The sequence below is a fragment of the Punica granatum genome, chromosome 6, assembly GCF_007655135.1.
Source record: "Punica granatum isolate Tunisia-2019 chromosome 6, ASM765513v2, whole genome shotgun sequence".
In the NCBI taxonomy this organism is placed as follows: domain Eukaryota; kingdom Viridiplantae; phylum Streptophyta; class Magnoliopsida; order Myrtales; family Lythraceae; genus Punica; species Punica granatum.
In genome coordinates this window covers 21,226,393-21,246,737 of record NC_045132.1, presented here as the reverse complement: position 1 = coordinate 21,246,737, position 20,345 = coordinate 21,226,393, and the positions used below count along the sequence as shown (strand labels likewise).

Below are 20,345 nucleotides of genomic sequence, written 5' to 3'. Positions count from 1 at the left end.
ATGTTGCGTCATAAAGCAAACATTTTTGGGACACAACCTCTCAAAGCTCAAAACCCTGCTCGTTCCGCCATTGCTGAAACTGAAGCAACCGGAGGACAGAGGGACAGAGAGAGATGTGTGGGATTGCCTTGATAGTCTCCGGCGTTCGTCTCGGTTGCGCATGTCCCGGACCCAACGCTCAGCATGTAAGTCTATCTTCTTCCTGTTCAGTTCGACGTCACTGATGAAGCAGAAAGTTCAGTTTTTTCTTCTGGCATTAATGGCGTAGGGAAGATCTTTGTTTTCGCATAGCTGAATGCCAACTTGATTGAAAGTTCAATTGAATGCACTTAATGGCATTATGCAGCTGGTTTTCTCAGTTGATGAACTTAAATCCGCTTTGCGGAGAAGGGGCCCCGATAGCTTGGGGGCTAAGAAGCTCTTCTTCAACATTTCGGGCTCCGCGGATGAGCAAGTGATCGATTCTTGGATTGAAAGTGAAGGCGATGGAGACACCAGAAAGCCCTGTTGCTGGAATTTCGTTGGGGAAATGCACTTCATTGGCGCCACTTTACAGCTTAGGGGAGTCAGCCCCACTCTTCAGCCTTTCGTGGACGAATTCAGGAATATTCTTGCTTATAATGGTGAATTTCATCTTCTCTTGGTGATTGATGGAACAAAGTTTATACCTTTGGGTAGAAAGCTATGTCTGAGAGTGATTTTGAATGAAAATTTACTTTGTTGCAATGTAAAATATGTTCTGTTCTGTCCATTTGTGCATTTTTTTTTGGCTCCATTCTGATCACTTTTATGAAGATTTAAGGCTATATTCTTTTCTGGTTTATAATTCGTGGTTGCTATGCGGTCCAGTGATGTATTTGTGTGAATGCAGGAGAAATATTCGGTGGAATTCCAGTGGAAAGGGACAGCAACGATGCTGAAATTCTTTTGCAATATCTAGGAGGCTGCTGTTCCTGTAATTCTCATGAACTCAGTGGCTTCTGTACGATCTCCCAGAAGGAGCAGTCCTCTGTTCCTGAGGTTCTCTCACGAATTAAGGGACCATGGGCTATCATCTATTGGCAGGTAACCTGACCGGTAAGTTAAGTTTTTTATTTGTCTCTGCTTGCAAGCTTTTAGTAAGGATGATGTTACTCATCTAGGAATAAAAAGTTATAATTGGCGGTTGCTCTCTTCTGTTTGATGTCTTCTTGTATAACAGGAGAGTTCAAAAACCCTGTGGTTTGGCCGGGATGCATTTGGCAGGAGGAGCCTGCTCGTTCATTGGTCGACTGTGCAGGACTCCCGGTTTTTGCTGTCCTCTGTATCACCAACATCATCGGTTGAGCAGATACCTGGTACATAATGCTTGAGTTTTATTGTTTAGCTGTTTTCTAACTATTATAAGAAAGATCTTCTCATCAGGAGTTCCACAAAAGTGGACAAGCTCACGCTTCATTTTGTAAAAGCATATACTTGGTTTGTGATGCTGATCTAACATGCTATTCCCCACAAATAAGTTCTTGTTGTACTATAATCTTTTTCCTATGTTGTAATCTTTTGAGATGCCTTTTTTCCTCAGTCTGATCGCCATTCGGTTTTAGCTCTGCAATAATCAATTAATCATTGCTATCAAGATTACCAGATCCTCAGCTCTATTTAATAATGATTGTTGACCAACTGTAGATATTGAATTGGAAAATGGACTTAGCCAGCTAAAGTTTTGGGAAGAGCTTCCTTGTGGGATCTACAGTGTGAAAATTGATGCCTCATTTTTGGATGGTAAACTTGTTGGTGAGATAAAGAAACATGGATGGAGTAACTACATGTTGAAAGAACTGATTGAGTGGGATAGACTTTTTGTTGAACCCAAAGGTAATGATGGACCACGACATTGAGCCAGCTTTGTTTCCATGGATCCTTCTTTATCTTTATGTAGCGAAGGACAAATGAACCAGAGTTGGTTAATTTTAACATCCTTTTCTTTCCCTATGTATAGGGTCTTCTAAAGCTTCTGTCTCGGGGCGTGCAGAATTAGTTCTGACTGCATTAAAGGAATCTGTGATGCGGCGCACTTCACTACATACATTTTTTCAGGTCTATTCCTCGAGCTCTTCTAATCTATTAGGCATTTTGCTATAATTATCTTGTAGGTTTACAACCTTCTTTTTTCCCTGCTGTGGTATATATACAGCCTCCCTGTCCAGTAGGAAGCTTACTTTTGTAGTTTTTATGGAAACACCTGACAAAAAAATCCTATAGATCTCATCCTGATGAAATACCCTATGGACAGTTTGTTAAGCATGATTTTCAGTAGATAACAGGCTTTTACCTGAGGCAATTTCGTTTTGACAGTCAATGTTTGACTGGTCTATTTTATTTAATGCACAGGGAGTTACGTATGGTGGAAGAAAAGAGCAACTTGTTCCTGTTGCTGTTCTCTTTTCTGGTGGATTAGATTCAATGATACTTGCAGCATTATTGGAGCAGTGCCTCGATCCTCAATGTAAGTCTTTTAGATCAGTGGCCTAATCATTGCTTCGAGTTACATGACATAGGTTTGCCTTGGCCAATTTTTTTTTTTTTTGGCTAACCCGGGGTGTCTGGGCTTCGCCTGACTAATCCCCGGGGCTCCGTGAACCCCCGGCGCCGCACGGAGCTCGTAATTACGCCAAAGGCGCTCCGGTGGCCCCAAGGGGATTCGAACTCGGGTCTCGGTGCAAACTTGGGTGCACATTAACCACTAGGCCGAACCCCTTGGGGTTAAGTTTGCCTTGGCTGTTGCTATACTATATTTGGTGACTAGCAATGTTATAGCATAAGTCTTTCTGTTTAACTTGCCTTATACTGTGTGGCCAAAAAAAAGAAAAATTGCCTTATACTGTGATTAATTTTTTTCATATATTACCTAGAACACTTGTCTCTGTCAGGTCTCCCCTTAGCCGGTTGGATATCGTTGCCTTGGTAGCTGTTTTCTTCAAGGATAATTTATAGCTTATGCAGATCACGTTTTCTAGGACATTGGCCAAGGCTTCAATTGCTTTGAATTATCTGTTGTTAAGACAAGACTGTCCTGGCCTATAATTGGAGAAAATGTTCTCATTTATTTAATGGAGAAAGCCTCTATTACAAAGAACTAACATTGGCTTCCCGTTTGGAGTTTCTAATATATATCTGAAAATTAGTCTGTTCTATAATGCACTTGATAGAACATATGATACTGAGGGCTATAGAACATATTTTTTACTCCTTTTATCTGTAACCTCAAAGTAGCTACTGAAAGTCAAACTATTCTATCTTATTCCTGTTGTTTGAATTCTCACTCAGTGAAACCCTGTATGCAATGCAGATGAGGTTGATTTGCTCAACGTCAGCTTTGATGGTCCCTCTGCCCCTGACCGAATATCTGCCAAAATGGGAATAGAAGAACTTAGAAGAATTGCTCCTTCAAGAAGGTAACAGACAATATATTTTGTCCCCGAGGGAACTTATTTCAAGTTCTGTTTTCCACCTTGCTTTGATCTGCAGTTTGCATCATATTTGCTTGGGTTGTGCTTGTGTTTTTGAGGGCCTTTGTTACTTACCGAAACAGTAGATTGTCTCACTCATTAGTGTGCCAAATACTTGCACAGATGGAGACTGGTGGAGATTGATGCTGATTTGTCAAGTGTGACCATGGAAATGAAGCACGTTATGTCACTCATTTATCCTGCAAATACTTACATGGTACTTTATTTGAAAAGAAGTTCCTGCTTCTAGGATCTAAGAATATTTGGTTGTTAATGTCATTATCTTGGTCAACTGAATTCCTCTCTGAATAATATACAATTCTCATTGATTGTTTTTACTGCTTGACCTCTTGTAAATTATACTTCAATGATGATGAGGGCTTATGAGATTTGTCATCAAATCAACTCCGCCTTTTTCTTTTGTTATCCAAATTATGGATTTGCATCAACTTATCAAGGTGTCTCTTCGTTCTGTGGGACTTATCTATTGATCCCAATGCAGGACCTAAATATAGGAACAGCTTTATGGCTTGCTGCAAATGGTAATGGTTGGGTGTATGAAGACAGTCGAGACGAGAATGAGGAATCTCTTCAACGGCACAAGTACAAGTCCCCTGCAAGGATTGTTCTTGTAGGATCTGGGGCTGATGAACAGTGTGCTGGTTATGGTCGGCATAAAACAAAATTTAGAAATGGAGGGTATGTTGTCCAATCATCATAATGTGCCTAGTCTTTTGCAAAATATGTCTCATTTTAGAATGAAGTGCAATGAAATCTATTCATGTTCTCTACCTCCTCTTGTCATACTCCTTCAATTGTATGAATGATTTTATGCAAGATACAGGGGGATATCACGTGGGGATATGCTGTTGATGTGGCTGCAACTGTTACATTTTTTTCTCCCTTCAGAAATAATAGCTGTAATTTTCACCTATGCCTCCTTTCAAAATTTGTTGTGCCATCTTAGTTGGGTCGGGCTTCATGAGGAAATGAGACTGGATATGCTGAGAATATGGAAAAGGAATCTCGGGAGGGATGACAGATGCATCTCTGATAATGGAAGAGAGGTGTGTGTGAATCGGCGATGTTAATTCCCCCTCAACTTAAGCAGAGTATCTAACAAGTACATGATATTTTCCTGACAGGCGAGGTTCCCTTTTCTGGATGAAGATGTTATAAAGATTTTGCTTGATATTCCTTTGTGGGAAATTGCAGACCTTGAACAACCAAGTGGCAGAGGTGACAAGAAGATCCTGCGGGAGGTCAGTTCGGGTTTTGCATTTTGCTTATCATTATGCTTGATTATATCCTTATTTCTGCTCGGAGAAATTAGTAAATATCAGATGTATGATCATAAGGATTGTAAGTTTACATGTGGGAGTCACTTATTCTTTTCTATAGTTATAATAACACTAGTCAGAAAAAAATCAAAGTTGTCTACAGATAAGATGGCTGTGATGCTCAATGCAGGGCGCTTTCAGATTCGTGATGATCCTTTGATGATTTTTTAATCAATTTCTTAGCCATGATATACAGTTTGTCAAAACTTTGTGGTCATAGTAATGGTTGAATGCTGAAGATTTTCCTTATGTTTGTTTGTTTGTTTTGAAGGTTGCGAAGTTGCTAGGCTTATCTGAAGCATCAATCCTGCCAAAGAGAGCAATCCAGGTCTGCAATTTGTCGAATTATTAATTGATTCTTGTTTTCCTTCATCACTCTCAGCTTCCTTCGAACATCGTGCTCTCATCCACAAAGGCTGTGCTTCTATATATGTGAGAAATGAAGCTGAGTGTGCAATCATGAGGGTGATCCCTGTGGATTTTTCACTTTTGGCAGCGCATGCATTCAGCTCCCTCTTAATGTACTTGGGCAGAATACTGTTTATCAACGGCCCAATTAAATCGGATACTCAGCTAAATCTCTGGCTTGATAAAGTAATCGTTTTCACAGATCATTTGCTTATATATAATCTGTAGACCACAAGTGCCAGTCAGTTGGCTTCAACTCACCGTGGCAATCGTGACAACTGAGCTTCCTCTGTATATATTCTTAGTCGAACCAGAGCTTTGCTGTGATTCAAAGAAGACCTCACCTAATAACTTTTACATTAAAAATCCTCCCTTGTTTTCGATGCCTTTCATTCTATTAGATTTTTCTTTTCCCCCTCTCAACCTGAGAAATGACTCAATCTCCTTTTTGCTTTGGATGTATTAGTTTGGCTCAAGAATTGCACGGGAATCAAATCGGAAAAACTTTGGAAGTAACCGTGCCGCAAACCAGGCCTCTGCTGGGAGCATACCATTTCGCACACAATAGCAGTCTGATGGTCTGGCTTTGCCTACGATTTTTGGAGCTATTTCCCGTCCTGCAATCCTCAGTTGTCAGCAGATCATGTTCACGAGTCATGCTCGCTGCAGGAAAGATTGGTTTATGGCAATTTAGGACCCAAGAGGAACAAATGAGGCTACTGCAGCTTTTACCTGCGAGCCTTTCGTGCTTTGCCAGTCAATTTAGCACTTGTGTGTTATTACCCAGTTGTAGGAGTTTGTTTGCCTGAACTTCTTGCTCGACAACTTCATCTATGCTGGAATTACTCGATAGTTTTCGGAACTTGAGTGGCCTTAACCGCTTCTATGTCCAAATTCCTGAACCAGTGATTCTTTTGCCTCACTGTTGATTGCCATTTTGAGTTTTTAGATCCTTGAGACAATCGGGATGGACCGCGAATAACATGCTAGGGGGTTGAAAATCTTCGACTTAAATTGAATATCAAAATTCAAGCTTAAGACTCAGTTCGAAGTCGTCGTTGTAGTTAATGGGGCAAATAGCTTGGTTTGATTTTCATTTAATGTTACGATCCTCGGTCAAGACAGTTTGGATGGACTGAGAGCTTCACCTCAAGCCAAACCTTTGGATTTAAATCATTTGAGTACTAATCATATGGGGGATGCTCGATTGAACCTATGGTCCATTCAAATGCAGTTATTCCTTGAGCTCGATCTTATTAAAAGCTTTTGCTAGGATTTAGCGTCTGATGAAACAAGACAGATTTATAGCCTCATTGGTGAAAATCGAACTCGATAAAAATGTTTCGGGATGCATATTGAGACGGTGAAAACTGAAAGGTGCAGAGTGGTTATAGGTCAAACTTTAGGGTTTATAATGGAATAGCGGAAACTTCAGGGTGTAAAATCAAAATTTTCATAATAGGTATATATTGGAGGAGCATCAGCTCAGCGGCACAGAGGAGAGCAGAGGAGGTAAGCGGGGTGAGGAGGAAGGACCAGTCATCGTCTTCAATGGCGGTCAGCAGCGGTAGCAGTAGCTGCAGCGGGGTGTATTCGAACGGGAAGGCCGAGAAGAGTGAACCGGAGAGTGTCCGATGGAGGGCTGAAGAAGCCATCGGCGGCAACCGGGAGGCACTCGAAGCTCTCAGGGAGCTCATCAGCTTCCCTGTTCTCTACTCGCGTGAAGCTCGGAAGCTCGGACTCAAGGTAAATGGATGCTGTCCAGCTCGTGAATTCTGTGTTGGCTCCGGATGGCTGATCATTGATTGATGTTTTCCCTCGAATGCTCTCACGCGATGGATTGTTCTTTGCTTACGATGTGGTTTCTGCCAGTGGCCGGGAGGTTTGCTTCTGTACGGACCGCCGGGGACTGGAAAGGTATGTGGTCGCTTTGAACAACAGCTCAAGTGTCTGCCTTTCGTGTATTTTACTGTTCCGTGTGAAGTTCTTATCTCGGCTTCTGTATGAACTTTGTTCTGCATGAAGTGTTCTTCTTCGCATGTTGGCATTTCATGGTCTTGGATAGGATGAAAGAATCCGCTATGCGGTTTTCAGCCCTTTTTGATGAGTGCTGGTTTGTTGTTGATCCGAAGAGCCTCTTTTAAATGTCGATCATGAGCGAGAAAATGCAAAACTCACGTAGTAATTGCCTCCCCGTGTTTTTCGTTATAGAGAAGTAGTAACTTTTTTGGATCTTCGCCAAGCCAATTTGAGTGTTCATATGTGAATCAATTAAACCATTGTGCAAAGCCAATTGGCCTCATACTTATCTTAAGATCTTTTCTGTGTTATTTTGTGGATCATAATGGAAGCTAGGCTTTTTTCTTAAGTAGGCTAAAATAGTTTCATTTGATTTTACTTTTCTTGCAGAACTTACGTACTCTAAGCTCTTCTTGATAAATTACTGATAAAATCTAAGAATTAATATTATTTTTGTAGACAAGCTTGGTGCGGGCAGTTGTCCGAGAATGTAATGCGCAACTGACCATTATCAGGTATCATATTCTGAAACCCCATATCATGCTGGTGAGTTAATCTTGAGTCTCTCATGACAAAACTTGCTAATGGTGCATGTTACTTGGTTATACAGATAGTTGATATCCATTTCTCAATTTTTTATATGTAGTTTAATTAGCTATGCTAAAGGTAGAGGGTTCGCAAGGTTTTGCTAGTATCCTGCACCATTTAATATTTGAGGGTTGATTTGTTTTTGTTGGAATATTCTGCAGTCCACATTCTGTTCACAAAGCACATGCTGGAGAGAGTGAGAAGATACTGCGAGAGGCTTTCTCAGAGGCGTCTGCCCAAGCAAAGTCGGGCAAGCCGTCGGTTATCTTCATAGATGAAATAGATGTGCTTTGTCCTCGTCGTGACTCTAGGTATTTCATATCCATGAGATCATGATATCCTCGCTTTATTTTTTAGCAACTGAAGTCGCTCACGAGCATTTTGAACATTCTTAATTTCATCTTTGGTCTTGTGGCTGTTGTTTGGTAGATTTGCCATTGCATGATTGCAATGACTCAGATTTTCTCTTACATCTTAAACCACTTTTAAGTGCAGAAGAGAACAAGATGTTCGCTTGGCAGCTCAGCTTTTTACACTTATGGACTCAAGTAGGTCATCATCAATACCTGGAGCACAGGTTATAGTGGTTGCCTCAACTAACAGGTTCTGTTTTTATTCTTTAAAGCTTGGCTTTGGAATCATTAAAAATATGCAAAGAAATAATAAATTTAGTTTGCCTGATCAGGTGTCTCCATTAATTAGCTGCAGATAAACTGCAATAAGTTGTTGGTTATAAAGATGAATAAGAGGATGTACCTGTTACAAACCGCTATGAATTTCCTTCTTAATCTACAGTAAAGAGCATTAGTTGAATGTTTTTGTTATTTGTCTATCTCTAATGCAGAGTGGATGCAGTTGACCCTGCTCTAAGAAGGTCAGGACGCTTTGATGCTGAAATAGAAGTTACCACACCCTCTGAAGGAGAGCGCTTTCAAATTCTCCAGGTAATAGGGTTGAACTTGTGGCTATATCTTGTATCCCCACTTAAGGACTGCCTTCTCTAAATGGTTAATGCCAATATCGGTAAATACAGTTCAGGCTGAGTTTGCTGGGCAACAGATTCAGTCAGGCTGAGTAAACTGTTATGACAGATGATACCTTTCTCATTCTTTTGTTCAGCTTTACACGAAGAAACTTCCTTTGGATTCTTCTGTCAAGTTGAAATCCTTAGCCGCATCGTGCAACGGCTACGTTGGAGCTGATTTGGAAGCTCTATGTCGTGAAGCCACGAGGTCGGCTCTTAAAAGATCTTCAAATGATGATTCGAATGAAAGTGAGCTTCTTCTAACATTCGAAGATTGGGAGTGTGCTCGATCTGTTGTGGGCCCAAGCATTACAAGGGGCGTCACTGTTGAGGTCCCAAAAGTTTCATGGGAAGATATAGGAGGACTGAAAGATTTGAAGGTCTGTAGCTTCATAGCCTGCCCATGCTTTATATGTCTCTACCCATGCCTGTGGCTTACCGTTTCTATGAACAGAAAAAGCTTCAGCAAGCTGTCGAGTGGCCTATTAAACATCCTGCTGCATTTTCAAGACTGGGAATATCACCAATTCGTGGGGTACTTTTACATGGACCTCCTGGATGCTCAAAAACTACTCTGGCTAAAGCCGTGGCCCATGCTGCCCAAGCTTCCTTTTTCTCGTTGAGGTGCGATCATGTTGTCATCTCTCTAAATGAACATTTTGAGTTCAGTTAGACCTACTCGAGAGGAGAAAAAAAGTTGAGGTTTGATCATGTCCTATCGATCTTTTGAACTGCATGGTTCATCTTCAACTTTCACCAATACACCTAGCATGCTAGATCTTTGGATAAGATGGTTGGAATGGTTGCTCTTTCTTTTCAAGGTCTTTAGGCTGGTCCAGTGCTGAGATTATATATGAAAATCACCATAGGTTTATAGGTAAAGTGGGTAGAAGTTTGTTGTGCAACTGGTACCTTTAACTAACCAATCGGAATATATTTAATTCTTTATCCTTTAAAGATATATCTTTCGAGTGGTAAAAGTCTTCGATGCTGTCTAGGATCTCAGGACTATTTGCCAGAAGACTAGGATTTCTGGAACACAATGTCTATATACATGGGGCTCTAACAGTGTCCTTACATTGAGCTAGAAAACTTCAAGGTTAAAGCAGAAGGCTTCTTAGTCACTCGACTTTATGGTACACTTGATTGTCATATGACACTTTTTCTTTGGTCCTTGAAATGGCTATGCCAGAAAGATATTTCTGAAATTTGCCCAGTTATAATACATACTCTCAGCTTTCTGTCTCATGGCTTTTAGGTTTGTGTTTGCAAGATAATTGAATTTTGCATTCTATGAATTCATGAATTGTTATTCAGTGGTGCAGAATTGTATTCAATGTATGTTGGAGAGGGAGAAGCACTGTTGCGCAATACATTCCGTAGAGCTCGGCTTGCAGCACCAAGCATAATATTCTTTGATGAGGCTGACGTTGTTGCTGGAAAGCGGTCAGTGAGCTAAAAATTATTCAATCAGTTAACTTGAGTTAGTATATTTAAATCTGAACTGAATATTTTCTTCACATGACAACTGGAAAGCTTTCAACTATAGTTCTTTCCTAGAACTCCATTGCAGAGAGATGCCTTCAAAGTGCACCTCTCTGTGAAGTATATGCAGATCTAAAATGGGGAAAGCAAAAAGTTGCTATTTGAAAATTTTGCTTAAAAATTCCATGGCTACTCTCTGTTATAATATGCCTAATCAGGAAAAAGAAAATCAGGTAATTTGAACTTCATTCATTCAAAATTTTGTCTTTACTCAGATTCGAATTTTGATGAGAAAATATAGTCATAAAAGATTTCATCACCTGAAAAATTGATATATTTCGTACTCATGGATAATGGAGGTGGAGTTTTTCATTGTGCTGATCCCTCTGAAACTTTCATGGGCTGTCAGGAGCTTGCTTTTGCTTCTCGCTTGGGATGCATTAGCAGTAGTATCATTACGTACTAAATTAAGAATGCATTTTATGATTCATACTTTCTATCTCTTTTCTTCACAAGTTTAACTCCTTTTTTTCCCCCTATTACAGTGGTGGGAAATCAAGTAGCAACATTTCAGTAGGAGAGAGGCTACTGTCTACTTTGCTAACCGAAATGGATGGTTTAGAGCAGGCAAAGGTGAGCTGAGGTTTGGTGATTGATGTTATGTCATTTTGTGCTTTATAGCAAGATAACTGTAACCAAAAAGCTTAAGACTACACCACCAAGTCCTTGTTTCTGCTGCAGGGAATCCTTGTGTTGGCCGCCACAAATCGTCCTCAGGCTATTGATGCTGCTCTTCTGCGCCCTGGACGGTTCGATTTGGTATGATATTACTCCTCTCATAGAAGTCACAGACTCTCAATTATGTATCTACTGTATCTTGACGTGATCTAGTCTTCTTCTTTCCTTGCCCAACTCGCTGTCGGTCTGAGAACTTACCAAAGCTTTCTTCCAATGATCCATCTGAAATATGAATCTCTTATTACTGAGGTTAGTGGTTTAAAAGTGCAAATCGAGCTTGAGCTTGCTCAGCACTGCCATCCTCGAGCTCAAGGTGTAGAATGGAGTTTGAGCTTAAGACTCAGGTGAAGCTCAATGGTTGTGTGAATTATATTATCACTATTAAGACCACAAGCCAGGTGCAATTTATGCGTTTTTGCTTGAAAGCCCAGAAGAATTCGAGCACTAATCTTATGTAAGGTGGACAATCAGGATTACAGGCCTCTCAAGCTGAGTAATGCTGGGCTCGATTTCAGCCTGCTCGACTAGAAAGCCCCAATCAAGCTAAGAAAGAATCAAATCGAGCTTGAGCAGCCATCTATTAGTTTGGTGACAGATTTGCTTCATTCTGATTCCTGTTTTACCTGTTTGTACTACAGTTGCTCTATGTTCCTCCACCCGACATAGAATCCCGCTATGAGATCCTCCGTGTTCACACCAGGAACATGGAAATAGCGAGCGATGTCGACCTCAGAAAATTAGCCGAAGAGACTGAACTATTCACAGGGGCTGAGTTGGAGGGCCTATGCCGAGAAGCTGGAATCGTCGCCCTGAGAGAAGATATACACGCATCATCTGTTCGCAATCGCCACTTTCAGGCAGTGAGGCAGTCGCTGAAGCCCGCACTGACAAAAGCAGAAATCGACTCCTATGCTTTGTTTCTGAAGGCAAGCCCCTTATCTAAGAACTCTATGAGCCCAATGAGGGAATGTAAAGCGGACAGTGGCAGTGATGATCGGAAGAGAAGGAATTACATGGTCCCGCTTTCTCCGGTGAAAGTAGTTGCAGCGGGTCTTCTTTTAGTCACGGTTGCTGCAAAATACATTCTCGGGAATGCAGATCAAAAAACCCCCGGAATGGCCACTACATGAAGAATCGCCGAGAACTGTTCAAGACTGAAACTGTTCCATCGTCCGGAGAGTTGTTCCTGGCTTTTCATAGGGAATAGTTTGTTCATCTGCAGTGAAAAAATTTTGGTAGTTAACGTGCAACTTGATATATATAAAAAGGGAAAATGACATTATCGGTCCTATATGTTTGCCGATTTTTGACATTGAGTCCTAAATGTTTCAGTTTGAAAAAACAAGTCCTATAAGTTTGGAAAAAGTGTCATTTTTGATCCTATCCGTTACCCCCGTTAACAGAGTTGGCAACAGTGCTAACGGACTCGCCAGCTGGCCGTTAAGTGGCGACGTGGCGCTAACGGCCCGACTCCACGCGTGTGGGCGGCCCGAATTCCGGAAGACCCGGCTTGAATTTTAACCCGGCACCCGGCTTCTCCTTCGGTTCTACCCGAGTAAAATTCCCAAAATTTCAAAACCCTAATTCGTTCCTAATCGTGAAATCCACCTCTCCCTCCTGAATTCGACGAAATCCATCCCTCCTGAATTCGACTTCTTCCTCCTGAAATCGAATCCTGAAATCGACATCCCTCCTGAAATCGACTTCTTCCTCCCTCATGAACGCAGCTTCTTCCCTTTCCTTCCTCCCTCCTGAAATCGATGCCTCCTGAAATTGACCCCTCCTGAAATCTACCCCTCCTGAAATCGACTTCTTTCGTCCTCCGTCCTGAATGCAGCCCGTCCCCTCGGTTGAACCGAAAATGGAGCAGCTTGGAGCAGCTCGTCCCGTCGGTTGAACCGAAATGGAGCAGCTCGTCCCCTCTTCTGAACCGAAAATGGAGGTCTTCGGTTGAATCCAAGAAGATTACTGAACCGAAAATGAAGGTTGTCGGTTGAATCCAAGAAGCTTACTGAACCGAAATAACCGTATATAAATGTAAACTCAGCTTAGATGTTTATGATCTTCATTTCTATCTCCAAGTGTAGAAAATTAAGCGAGCCAACTTAATTTAGTGGAAGCAAACTCGCCCTTTCAAGGCAAATATCTATATCCGATCATAAGATCTAACAATTGGTTTGAACTAGCACGCTTCTCCTTGAAGTGTTGTATGTTCAGACTGCGATTTTTCCGGTAATTAACTCTTGGATCTTCGTGCTTCATGTTTTTGCTCTGTAGGAAGTGAAACCTCCGGTATGCAGTATTAATACTGTTCAGTCAGCTAATTAAGTACAGGTCTCTATTACTGAACCGAAAATGGAGTTCTTCAGTTGAATTCAATAAGATTACTGAACCGAAAATGGAGGAAACCAAGAAGATTCAATAATAAACTAATATTAAAGCAAATTAAAAGCATCATAATTAGCGAGATTTGGCATTTGTCGAAGAAGCTGAGAAGGAATTAAGGTTGCCCTTTATTTTTCTTTGTGATTGTCCATGATAACTTATCTTTCCACCATGATCGGAGCTCCATTACTACCACTAATCAAAATAACCATTGGTTAAATGACATTCAGTTAATTTGAAGAAGAAGAGAGCCAAAGAAGACCCGAAGGGGAGCTCGACCCAATTAAGAAGAAAACCCAAAGGGGAGCTCGACCCGAGGGAGCCGAAGGGGAGCCTGATCCGAGGGACCAGAGGGAAGATCAGTAGTGATAACTTACTGAGCTTTCCTTAGTAGGTACTCTTCATGAAATGTTGAAATATTTGGGCAAATTGTTATGCTTGTCAATATTGTTTTACACATAAAATAACATTGTGATGCTTGTTCTATTACATTGGTGTTGTAGAATGGATGACTTTCACAACTTGAACTATCATGGATACACTCTTGAAATACACCATGGCGGGTCCTTTAAGGAAGAAGGAGGAGAATTGTTGTTTAGTGGGGGTGAGATATTGCGTTGGGATATTGACCCAGACAAAGTATCAATTACTCATATGGTGAAAGAATTAGAAAAGATGGGGTACAAAGGTAATGTAGAGGTGGTCTTGTGTCGGGTCCATGGGAAGGGGTTAAAAGATGGATTATTTGAGGTTTATAGGGACAGTTCTGTCATTCAACTCATAGGACAGCTATTAGAGCACAAACATTGCCAACTGTATGTGAAACACAAAACCGACCCTAACCCTAACCCTAAAGCATTTCAACAACATAAGGTGGCTACTGAGGAAGGTGATGAGGCTACTGAGGGAGGTTCTTTAGGAAGGAAGGGAGTTGATGATGTTGTAGATCGAGTTGCAGAAGAAAGTGAAGAGAACAGTAGTGAGAGTGAGAGTGATTTTGCTTTCGGGGATGTGCCTGCAGATCTAAGTGAAGAAGATGATCCTGAGCTCCAAGACATCAGATCCCAAGTTCAAATTACGAAGGCAAAGAGAGCAGAAAAGTTGAAGAGTTTGAGTCTACAGAAGGATGTACAGACCATTATAAGGGAAGCAAGACAAGATAAGCAAGACAACAAGGGCAAAGAGAAAGAGGGCGCTATTGTTTCTGTTGATACAAGAGATGAAGGATACTTAACTGATTATCCATCTTCTAATGAAGCTTGTAGCATTAACTCTGGTGAATCAAGTTCAAAGTTTGGGGATGAAAACACAGTGAGAGAAAAGCAACCGAGAAGTTACTTCAGAAAGTTAGGTACATTCCCTCAATATGAACCAGCTTGTGAGTTGCCAACTTTTACCATAGGTCAACTGTTTGAAGATAGAAAACAGTTCAAGGATGCAATTTGCTTAGCTTCTGTGAAGACCCAAAGGAATGTATACTTCAAAAAAAATTGCAAAGAGTATATAAGAGTGAGGTGTAAAGAGAGTAGCTGTCATTGGAAGATAGTTGCTAAATTCATGAAGAATCTTGGTGCTTATCAGGTGAGGAAAATGTTTGACAATCACACTTGCAATATCACATACAAGAATAATAGAGTGAATAGCCAATGGTTGGCTAGACATTACATGGGCACAATCAGATCTCTTCCATCAATCAAGCTAAATGAATTCAAAAAGCTGGTGAAGGAGCAGCTAGGTGTGGAGGTATGTAGATCCCAGTGTAGGAGGGCAAAGGAAAAGGTCTATGATTTGTTGGTTGGTGATAGTAAAGCAGAGTATGCATTGATGTGGTTTTATGCAGATGAGTTGAAGAGAGCGAATAGGGATTCCTCTGTTAGTATGAAGGTTGAAAGGCCAATACCAGCTGAGCCACCTATATTTGATAGATTTTATGTCTGCTTTGATGCTTTAAAGACGGGATTTGTAAAGGGGTGCAGGCAAATAATTGGTGTTGATGGTTGTTTCCTGAAGACAGTGGTTAAGGGTGAACTGCTTGTTGCCATTGGTAGGGATGCGAACAATCAAATGTTTTCCATTGCTTGGGCAGTAGTTCAAGTTGAGAGTAGAGATACATGGTCTTGGTTTTTGAGTCAGCTTAAGGATGACTTAAACATAACTGATGGCTTGGGTTGGTCAATCATATCTGATCAACAAAAGGTAATGCAAATAATATATATACTGCTTAATTATTCCCCTCATGTTAATTTTTAAAAGTGCTAATTTTTCAAAAATTTTTATGTAGGGGTTGGTACAAGCGGTAGCTAAGTTGTTTCCTCATGCAGAGCATAGAATGTGTGCAAGGCACATTTATGCTAATTGGGGTGGAAGTCACAAGGGGCCAAAGATACAAAGGCAATTCTGGAACATTGCTAAATCAACCACTGAAGTCGATTTCAAAGAAAATATGGAGTTACTCCATAAAATGTCACCCCAAGCATATGAGGACTTGCTGGAAAGACCAAATCCCAAGCACTGGTGTAAGGCTTTCTTTAATCCCATGGTTAAGTGTGACATTGTTGATAATAATCTGTGTGAAGCTTTCAATGGGAGAATACTCGAAGCAAGGTGTAAATCTATTTATTCGATGTTAGAGGACATTAGGAAGTTGGTGATGGAAAGGATCCCAACTCAGAGAGCAAACTGTGAGAAATGGATGAAAGATTTTGGTCCTAGAATTGAAAAGAAATTGCAAGAAAATCTGAAACTGAGTAGGTATTGTCATGTTATTTGGAATGGTGAAAATGGTTATGAGATCGAAGCTTGGGGCACCAAGTTTGTGGTTGACATCAAGAATAAATCATGTGATTGTAGGGCATGGCAACTTTCTGGAATTCCTTGTTGTCATGCTGTCTGTGCCTTATTACATAAGGGTGTAGATCCAAGTGAATTTGTTCATAGCTTCTACAAGAAGGAAATGTTTTTAGAAGCTTATGGAAAGGTGATGGAGCCTGTGAGGGACCCCAAGTTTTGGGATCGAATTAACATGCATGAACCACCAATACCACCTATCTTGAAGAAGAAGAAAGGCAGACCCAAGAAACTGAGAAAAAAGACAGTGTTGGAGACTACCATTGGAAACGATGGGGTTGAGCAAATGTCTCGTAAAGGTACAGCTAATACGTGCAGCCTATGTAGGCAGCCTGGGCATAATAGGAGGAGGTGTAATCTAAGGGCCAATGACAACACTGAACCGGTAAACTCATTTTAACTTTAACGAATTGATGGATTTCGTAATTTCTGCAAGTTCATTTCAAGGTTGGAATTATTTATTTGTCTGTGTTAATTTTTTGTTATCAGGCTGTATGTCGATCTGTAGGCCCTATTCCTACAGTGCAACAAATGCCAACCCAACGAAGTTCAAAGCTCTGTTGTTCGAAATTTAAGTATGGTATTACATTCTAGAGATCATATATATAATTCCTTGTATCATTCTATTTATCAATGTAGGGACAAAAAAGGCATGCGGGGAGACCCGAAACACAATCAAGAACTACAGATGAAGACCATGCTGCCTCAACTCAGTCATCAGTTGCTCAAACAAGGCATTTCGATAATAGAGAATACATTGTAATGAATGTGAGTGAATTGTTGTAATTTTACCATACTCTGCTTAATTTTACCAATTATTTATAAACAAATATCTGTATAATATATTTATGTGTAAGTGCAGCCTGGAAGTGTAGGCGAATTAATCGTGGCTAGGGAAGCTGATATGTCTAGACAGACAGTGACAGCCAACCAACTTGAAGCCCAAGCACGAAAGAAACTGACCCAGAAAAAGTCAGAGGGGAGCAAAAAGAAAGGACTGCAAAAACGTGTCTGATGGAATGTGTGTCATTTATTTTTGTGATTTACAGAACAATGGATATGTTGATGTATTCTTTTGGAAAATGCAATATGTCTATGTCAATGCAGAACAGTGGTTATGTTTGTTATTCTGTCGAAAAAAAAGGTTTCTGTTGTTTAGCAATGCAGAACAGTGGATACGTATGTCAAAACAGTGGATATGTATGTCATTCTGTCAAAAAAAAGGTTTTTGTTGTTTGGCAATTCAAAACAGTGAATATTTTGTTATTTTGTCGAAAGAAAATGTTTATGTTGCTTGGCAATACATAACAGTGGATATGTTTGTTATTTTGTCGAAAAATAAAGGTTTTTGTTGTTTAGCAATGCAGAACAGTGGATACGTATGTCATTCTGTCGAAAAAAAATGTTTCTGTTGTTTAGCAATGCAGAACAGTGGATACGTATGTCATTCTGTCGAAAAAAATGTTTCTGTTATGGTAAAGCTCAGGTTTCTGGTCTTGATTGTTATGTTTCTTTTTCCTGTTTAAGAAAGATAGATGATGAGGGGAAATAGAGAGGAAATAGGCGTGGATTGATTTTTGGTTGAATATATTCTGTGAATTGTAAAAACCTGAAGAGTTTGATCAGATCATTAAAATGATAATTTTATTCTTTGTTAGTTGCAATGGATGGATGGATGGATCATTATTTCCTTAGGGGAATCTTTAATCTTGCTGTTGATTAGAAGAAATTAAACAAGGAAAATAATATAAACTTAAAAACATTAGCTCACCGGATGCTAAGACAAAAAATTAATTCGATTAGAAAAAAATAAAAAGACAAAACATTAGACTTCATCAAAATCATTAATCATTACGAGGCAAACATGTGGGAACATAAAGAAAGGAAACAAAGGCTTGCTTCGTTGTGAGTGGGACCTAATGGAAATTTTCCTTAATCTCGACATTCTGTCAATCGGCGCCCTATTGTTTCTCGAACGGGTATCAGGTGCTAAGCTGTTGGGAATTGGTGTATGCCCTAGAGGCAATCTATAATCAGTTTTGTAATATGATATCTATTTCATTATAAAACGAGGCATATCTGTTATTGTGTAGATTGCGCTAAATATGATTTTACACAATAATGTCCTTGGAATAGTAGGTTCAATAGGCATCAAGTGTGACTTGATTGTGAGATCCTATAATTACTGAACATTATTCCTAAATGTCCATAGTCAAAGTATTATCGTTAATTAGGACAACGGTAATACGGTTAGACTAGTGTGAGTGTTGATTGATGACCAAATCTCATAGGTCATGGATATGGAGATATCAAATCACACCACATGTATACATTAAGAGTAATGTGTATTGGACTGACCCGCCATGAGATTGCTACATGGGTTGTTACGTGACTGTCATTAGCATATCTCAAAGTGACTATAGTGTAATGGTCCTTTGACTTGAGGTCACCATGGATTCCTACATGTAATGTCGTATATTTTGATACTGTCAAACGCCACCGTAACTGGCTGGTTATAAAGATAGTTATTGGGTATGCCACAAAGCATGGAAAAGAATGTGAGTGACCAAGATAGGATTTGTCCCTCCTACGAAACGGGAGCGATATCTCACGGCCACTTGGTGGTTAAGTCTAAAAGTGTATGCATACCCAAATGAGTCGATATAATGATATCGAGCTCATTTGCTCTGATAGACTTACCCGGTAAATCAAGAAAGAGAGATATTAAGCCATACAAGGATGTCATCGACCATGCCTTGGGCTCAATAGAGATATAGAGAACAATGGATTATATTACACGGTAATATAGGTCACGAGGTTCGTCGAGAAATTGACTTTCCGATTACTTGAGTAACAGTGATGCATTGCTAGATGCCGCTCACTGTTTATAATATTGAAATAGAGATTTCGATATTATTATCAACGTAATTGGGAACCTACAGGGTCACACACTACGACTAAATTGACGAGATATTTTGAAATAATAAAAACGTCTAATTGAGATTAGATGATTTATGGTGCGACCGATTAATCGGATATTTAATGAGATTAAATTTGTCGATTAATTAGACTCGATTTATTAGATTAAATGGACCAAAATTGATGCACGATTAATACGGTGACACATGGCTTTTATGTTAATAGACATGTGTATGGACACATGTCATGTGAGGAGCAATTTAATGCTAATCCCACATCGGTGGGAACTTCAATTTTGTTCCCCCTATATTGCTTATATAAAGGGGATAGTGTGCATGTACTGATATATATAATGTGTGTGTGAATGTATGCATGTATGTGTGTATATGCATATACTTTTATATATATAAAAGCACACACATATAATTATATGTGCAGAGACATATATGTGTGCGTGCATATATGTGTATGCATATAAAGTATAAATAATTTGAATTGAATTGTTCAATTCAAATTAGGTCCATTAGTCTAAAAATTTCGGGTGTTGCATCGGTATTTCTTTCGAGTATTGGTCGCTAGCACCGCCGATCTCGAAAACTCGTCGACAAAGTCGGTGTGGATACCAGTAGAGGCGTCACGCGTGGGACGCTCGGTCGACAACTTTAAATATTCCAGGTACGCTTTTATTTACTCTTATTCTTCTAGTAGGTCTTGGAATTAGTTTCACGGGTAGGAAATTTTGAATTTCTGTTCCTTTTCGCTTCCGTTGACCCCGTGGAACTAGCAATTGGTATCAGAGCCTAGCTAGTTAGAATCTGAGTAGATAATAGCATAAAATATGATTTTATGCTTGGTACTCGTGTGATTATGTTTGATATTTGCGGTGCATGACAGTTAGACATGGACAATGTCCTAGTTGTGTTAGTATAATAGTTATGCGTTTGGACTATTATGTAATTGTTACATAATAGTGTATGGTGAGATCGATTAAATGTTAATAAAATCCCTCAAAATATTAAGTCCATATCCTTCCACCATGTAACGCTCGTCAAGACCAAGATCGATGAGTGTGTAGACCTTGCCTTCGCATGATGCCCTCATTTA

At 40.0% G+C, this 20,345-nt stretch overlaps 2 protein-coding genes across 3 annotated transcripts; both read left to right on the top strand.

The window, feature by feature from the left end:
• Positions 1 to 15: 15 nt before the first annotated feature.
• LOC116210799 (asparagine synthetase domain-containing protein 1) lies at positions 16 to 6,158 on the top strand. Of its 2 annotated transcripts, XM_031544856.1 has the most exons (14): positions 17 to 185; positions 347 to 623; positions 872 to 1,065; positions 1,202 to 1,337; positions 1,666 to 1,854; positions 1,979 to 2,076; positions 2,371 to 2,485; positions 3,329 to 3,434; positions 3,612 to 3,705; positions 3,991 to 4,187; positions 4,456 to 4,555; positions 4,634 to 4,750; positions 5,100 to 5,156; positions 5,703 to 6,158. In XM_031544856.1, exons 1-14 carry the CDS (start codon positions 114 to 116, stop codon positions 5,802 to 5,804), a joined length of 1,854 nt encoding a protein of 617 aa, XP_031400716.1. In that variant the 5' UTR covers positions 17 to 113; the 3' UTR covers positions 5,805 to 6,158. The 2 variants fall into 2 exon arrangements, with proteins under 2 accessions (XP_031400717.1, XP_031400716.1); XM_031544857.1 differs by lacking the exon at positions 1,666 to 1,854 and having other exon boundaries at positions 16 to 185.
• A 557-nt stretch (positions 6,159 to 6,715) lies between these two features.
• Positions 6,716 to 12,455, top strand: LOC116210798 (cell division control protein 48 homolog B). The gene is made up of 12 exons (XM_031544855.1): positions 6,716 to 6,982; positions 7,109 to 7,153; positions 7,715 to 7,770; positions 8,005 to 8,154; positions 8,339 to 8,446; positions 8,688 to 8,787; positions 8,963 to 9,247; positions 9,322 to 9,491; positions 10,185 to 10,313; positions 10,898 to 10,985; positions 11,094 to 11,171; positions 11,729 to 12,455. Exons 1-12 carry the CDS (start codon positions 6,788 to 6,790, stop codon positions 12,218 to 12,220), a joined length of 1,896 nt encoding a protein of 631 aa, XP_031400715.1. The 5' UTR covers positions 6,716 to 6,787; the 3' UTR covers positions 12,221 to 12,455.
• Positions 12,456 to 20,345: the final 7,890 nt, after the last annotated feature.

What these genes read in the sequence shown, in the direction of transcription:
- LOC116210798 (XM_031544855.1), top strand. Translation starts at nt 6,788, where the DNA reads ATGGCGGTCAGCAGCGGTAGCAGTAGCTGCAGCGGGGTGTATTCGAAC. An exon ending in GCGCAACTGACCATTATCAG is followed by an intron (nt 7,771 to 8,004) that starts GTATCATATTCT and finishes AATATTCTGCAG; the next exon opens with TCCACATTCTGTTCACAAAG. An exon ending in GACGTTGTTGCTGGAAAGCG is followed by an intron (nt 10,314 to 10,897) that starts GTCAGTGAGCTA and finishes CCCCTATTACAG; the next exon opens with TGGTGGGAAATCAAGTAGCA.
- LOC116210799 (XM_031544856.1), top strand. Translation starts at nt 114, where the DNA reads ATGTGTGGGATTGCCTTGATAGTCTCCGGCGTTCGTCTCGGTTGCGCA. An exon ending in ATCGGTTGAGCAGATACCTG is followed by an intron (nt 1,338 to 1,665) that starts GTACATAATGCT and finishes GACCAACTGTAG; the next exon opens with ATATTGAATTGGAAAATGGA. An exon ending in ACTTTTTGTTGAACCCAAAG is followed by an intron (nt 1,855 to 1,978) that starts GTAATGATGGAC and finishes CCCTATGTATAG; the next exon opens with GGTCTTCTAAAGCTTCTGTC.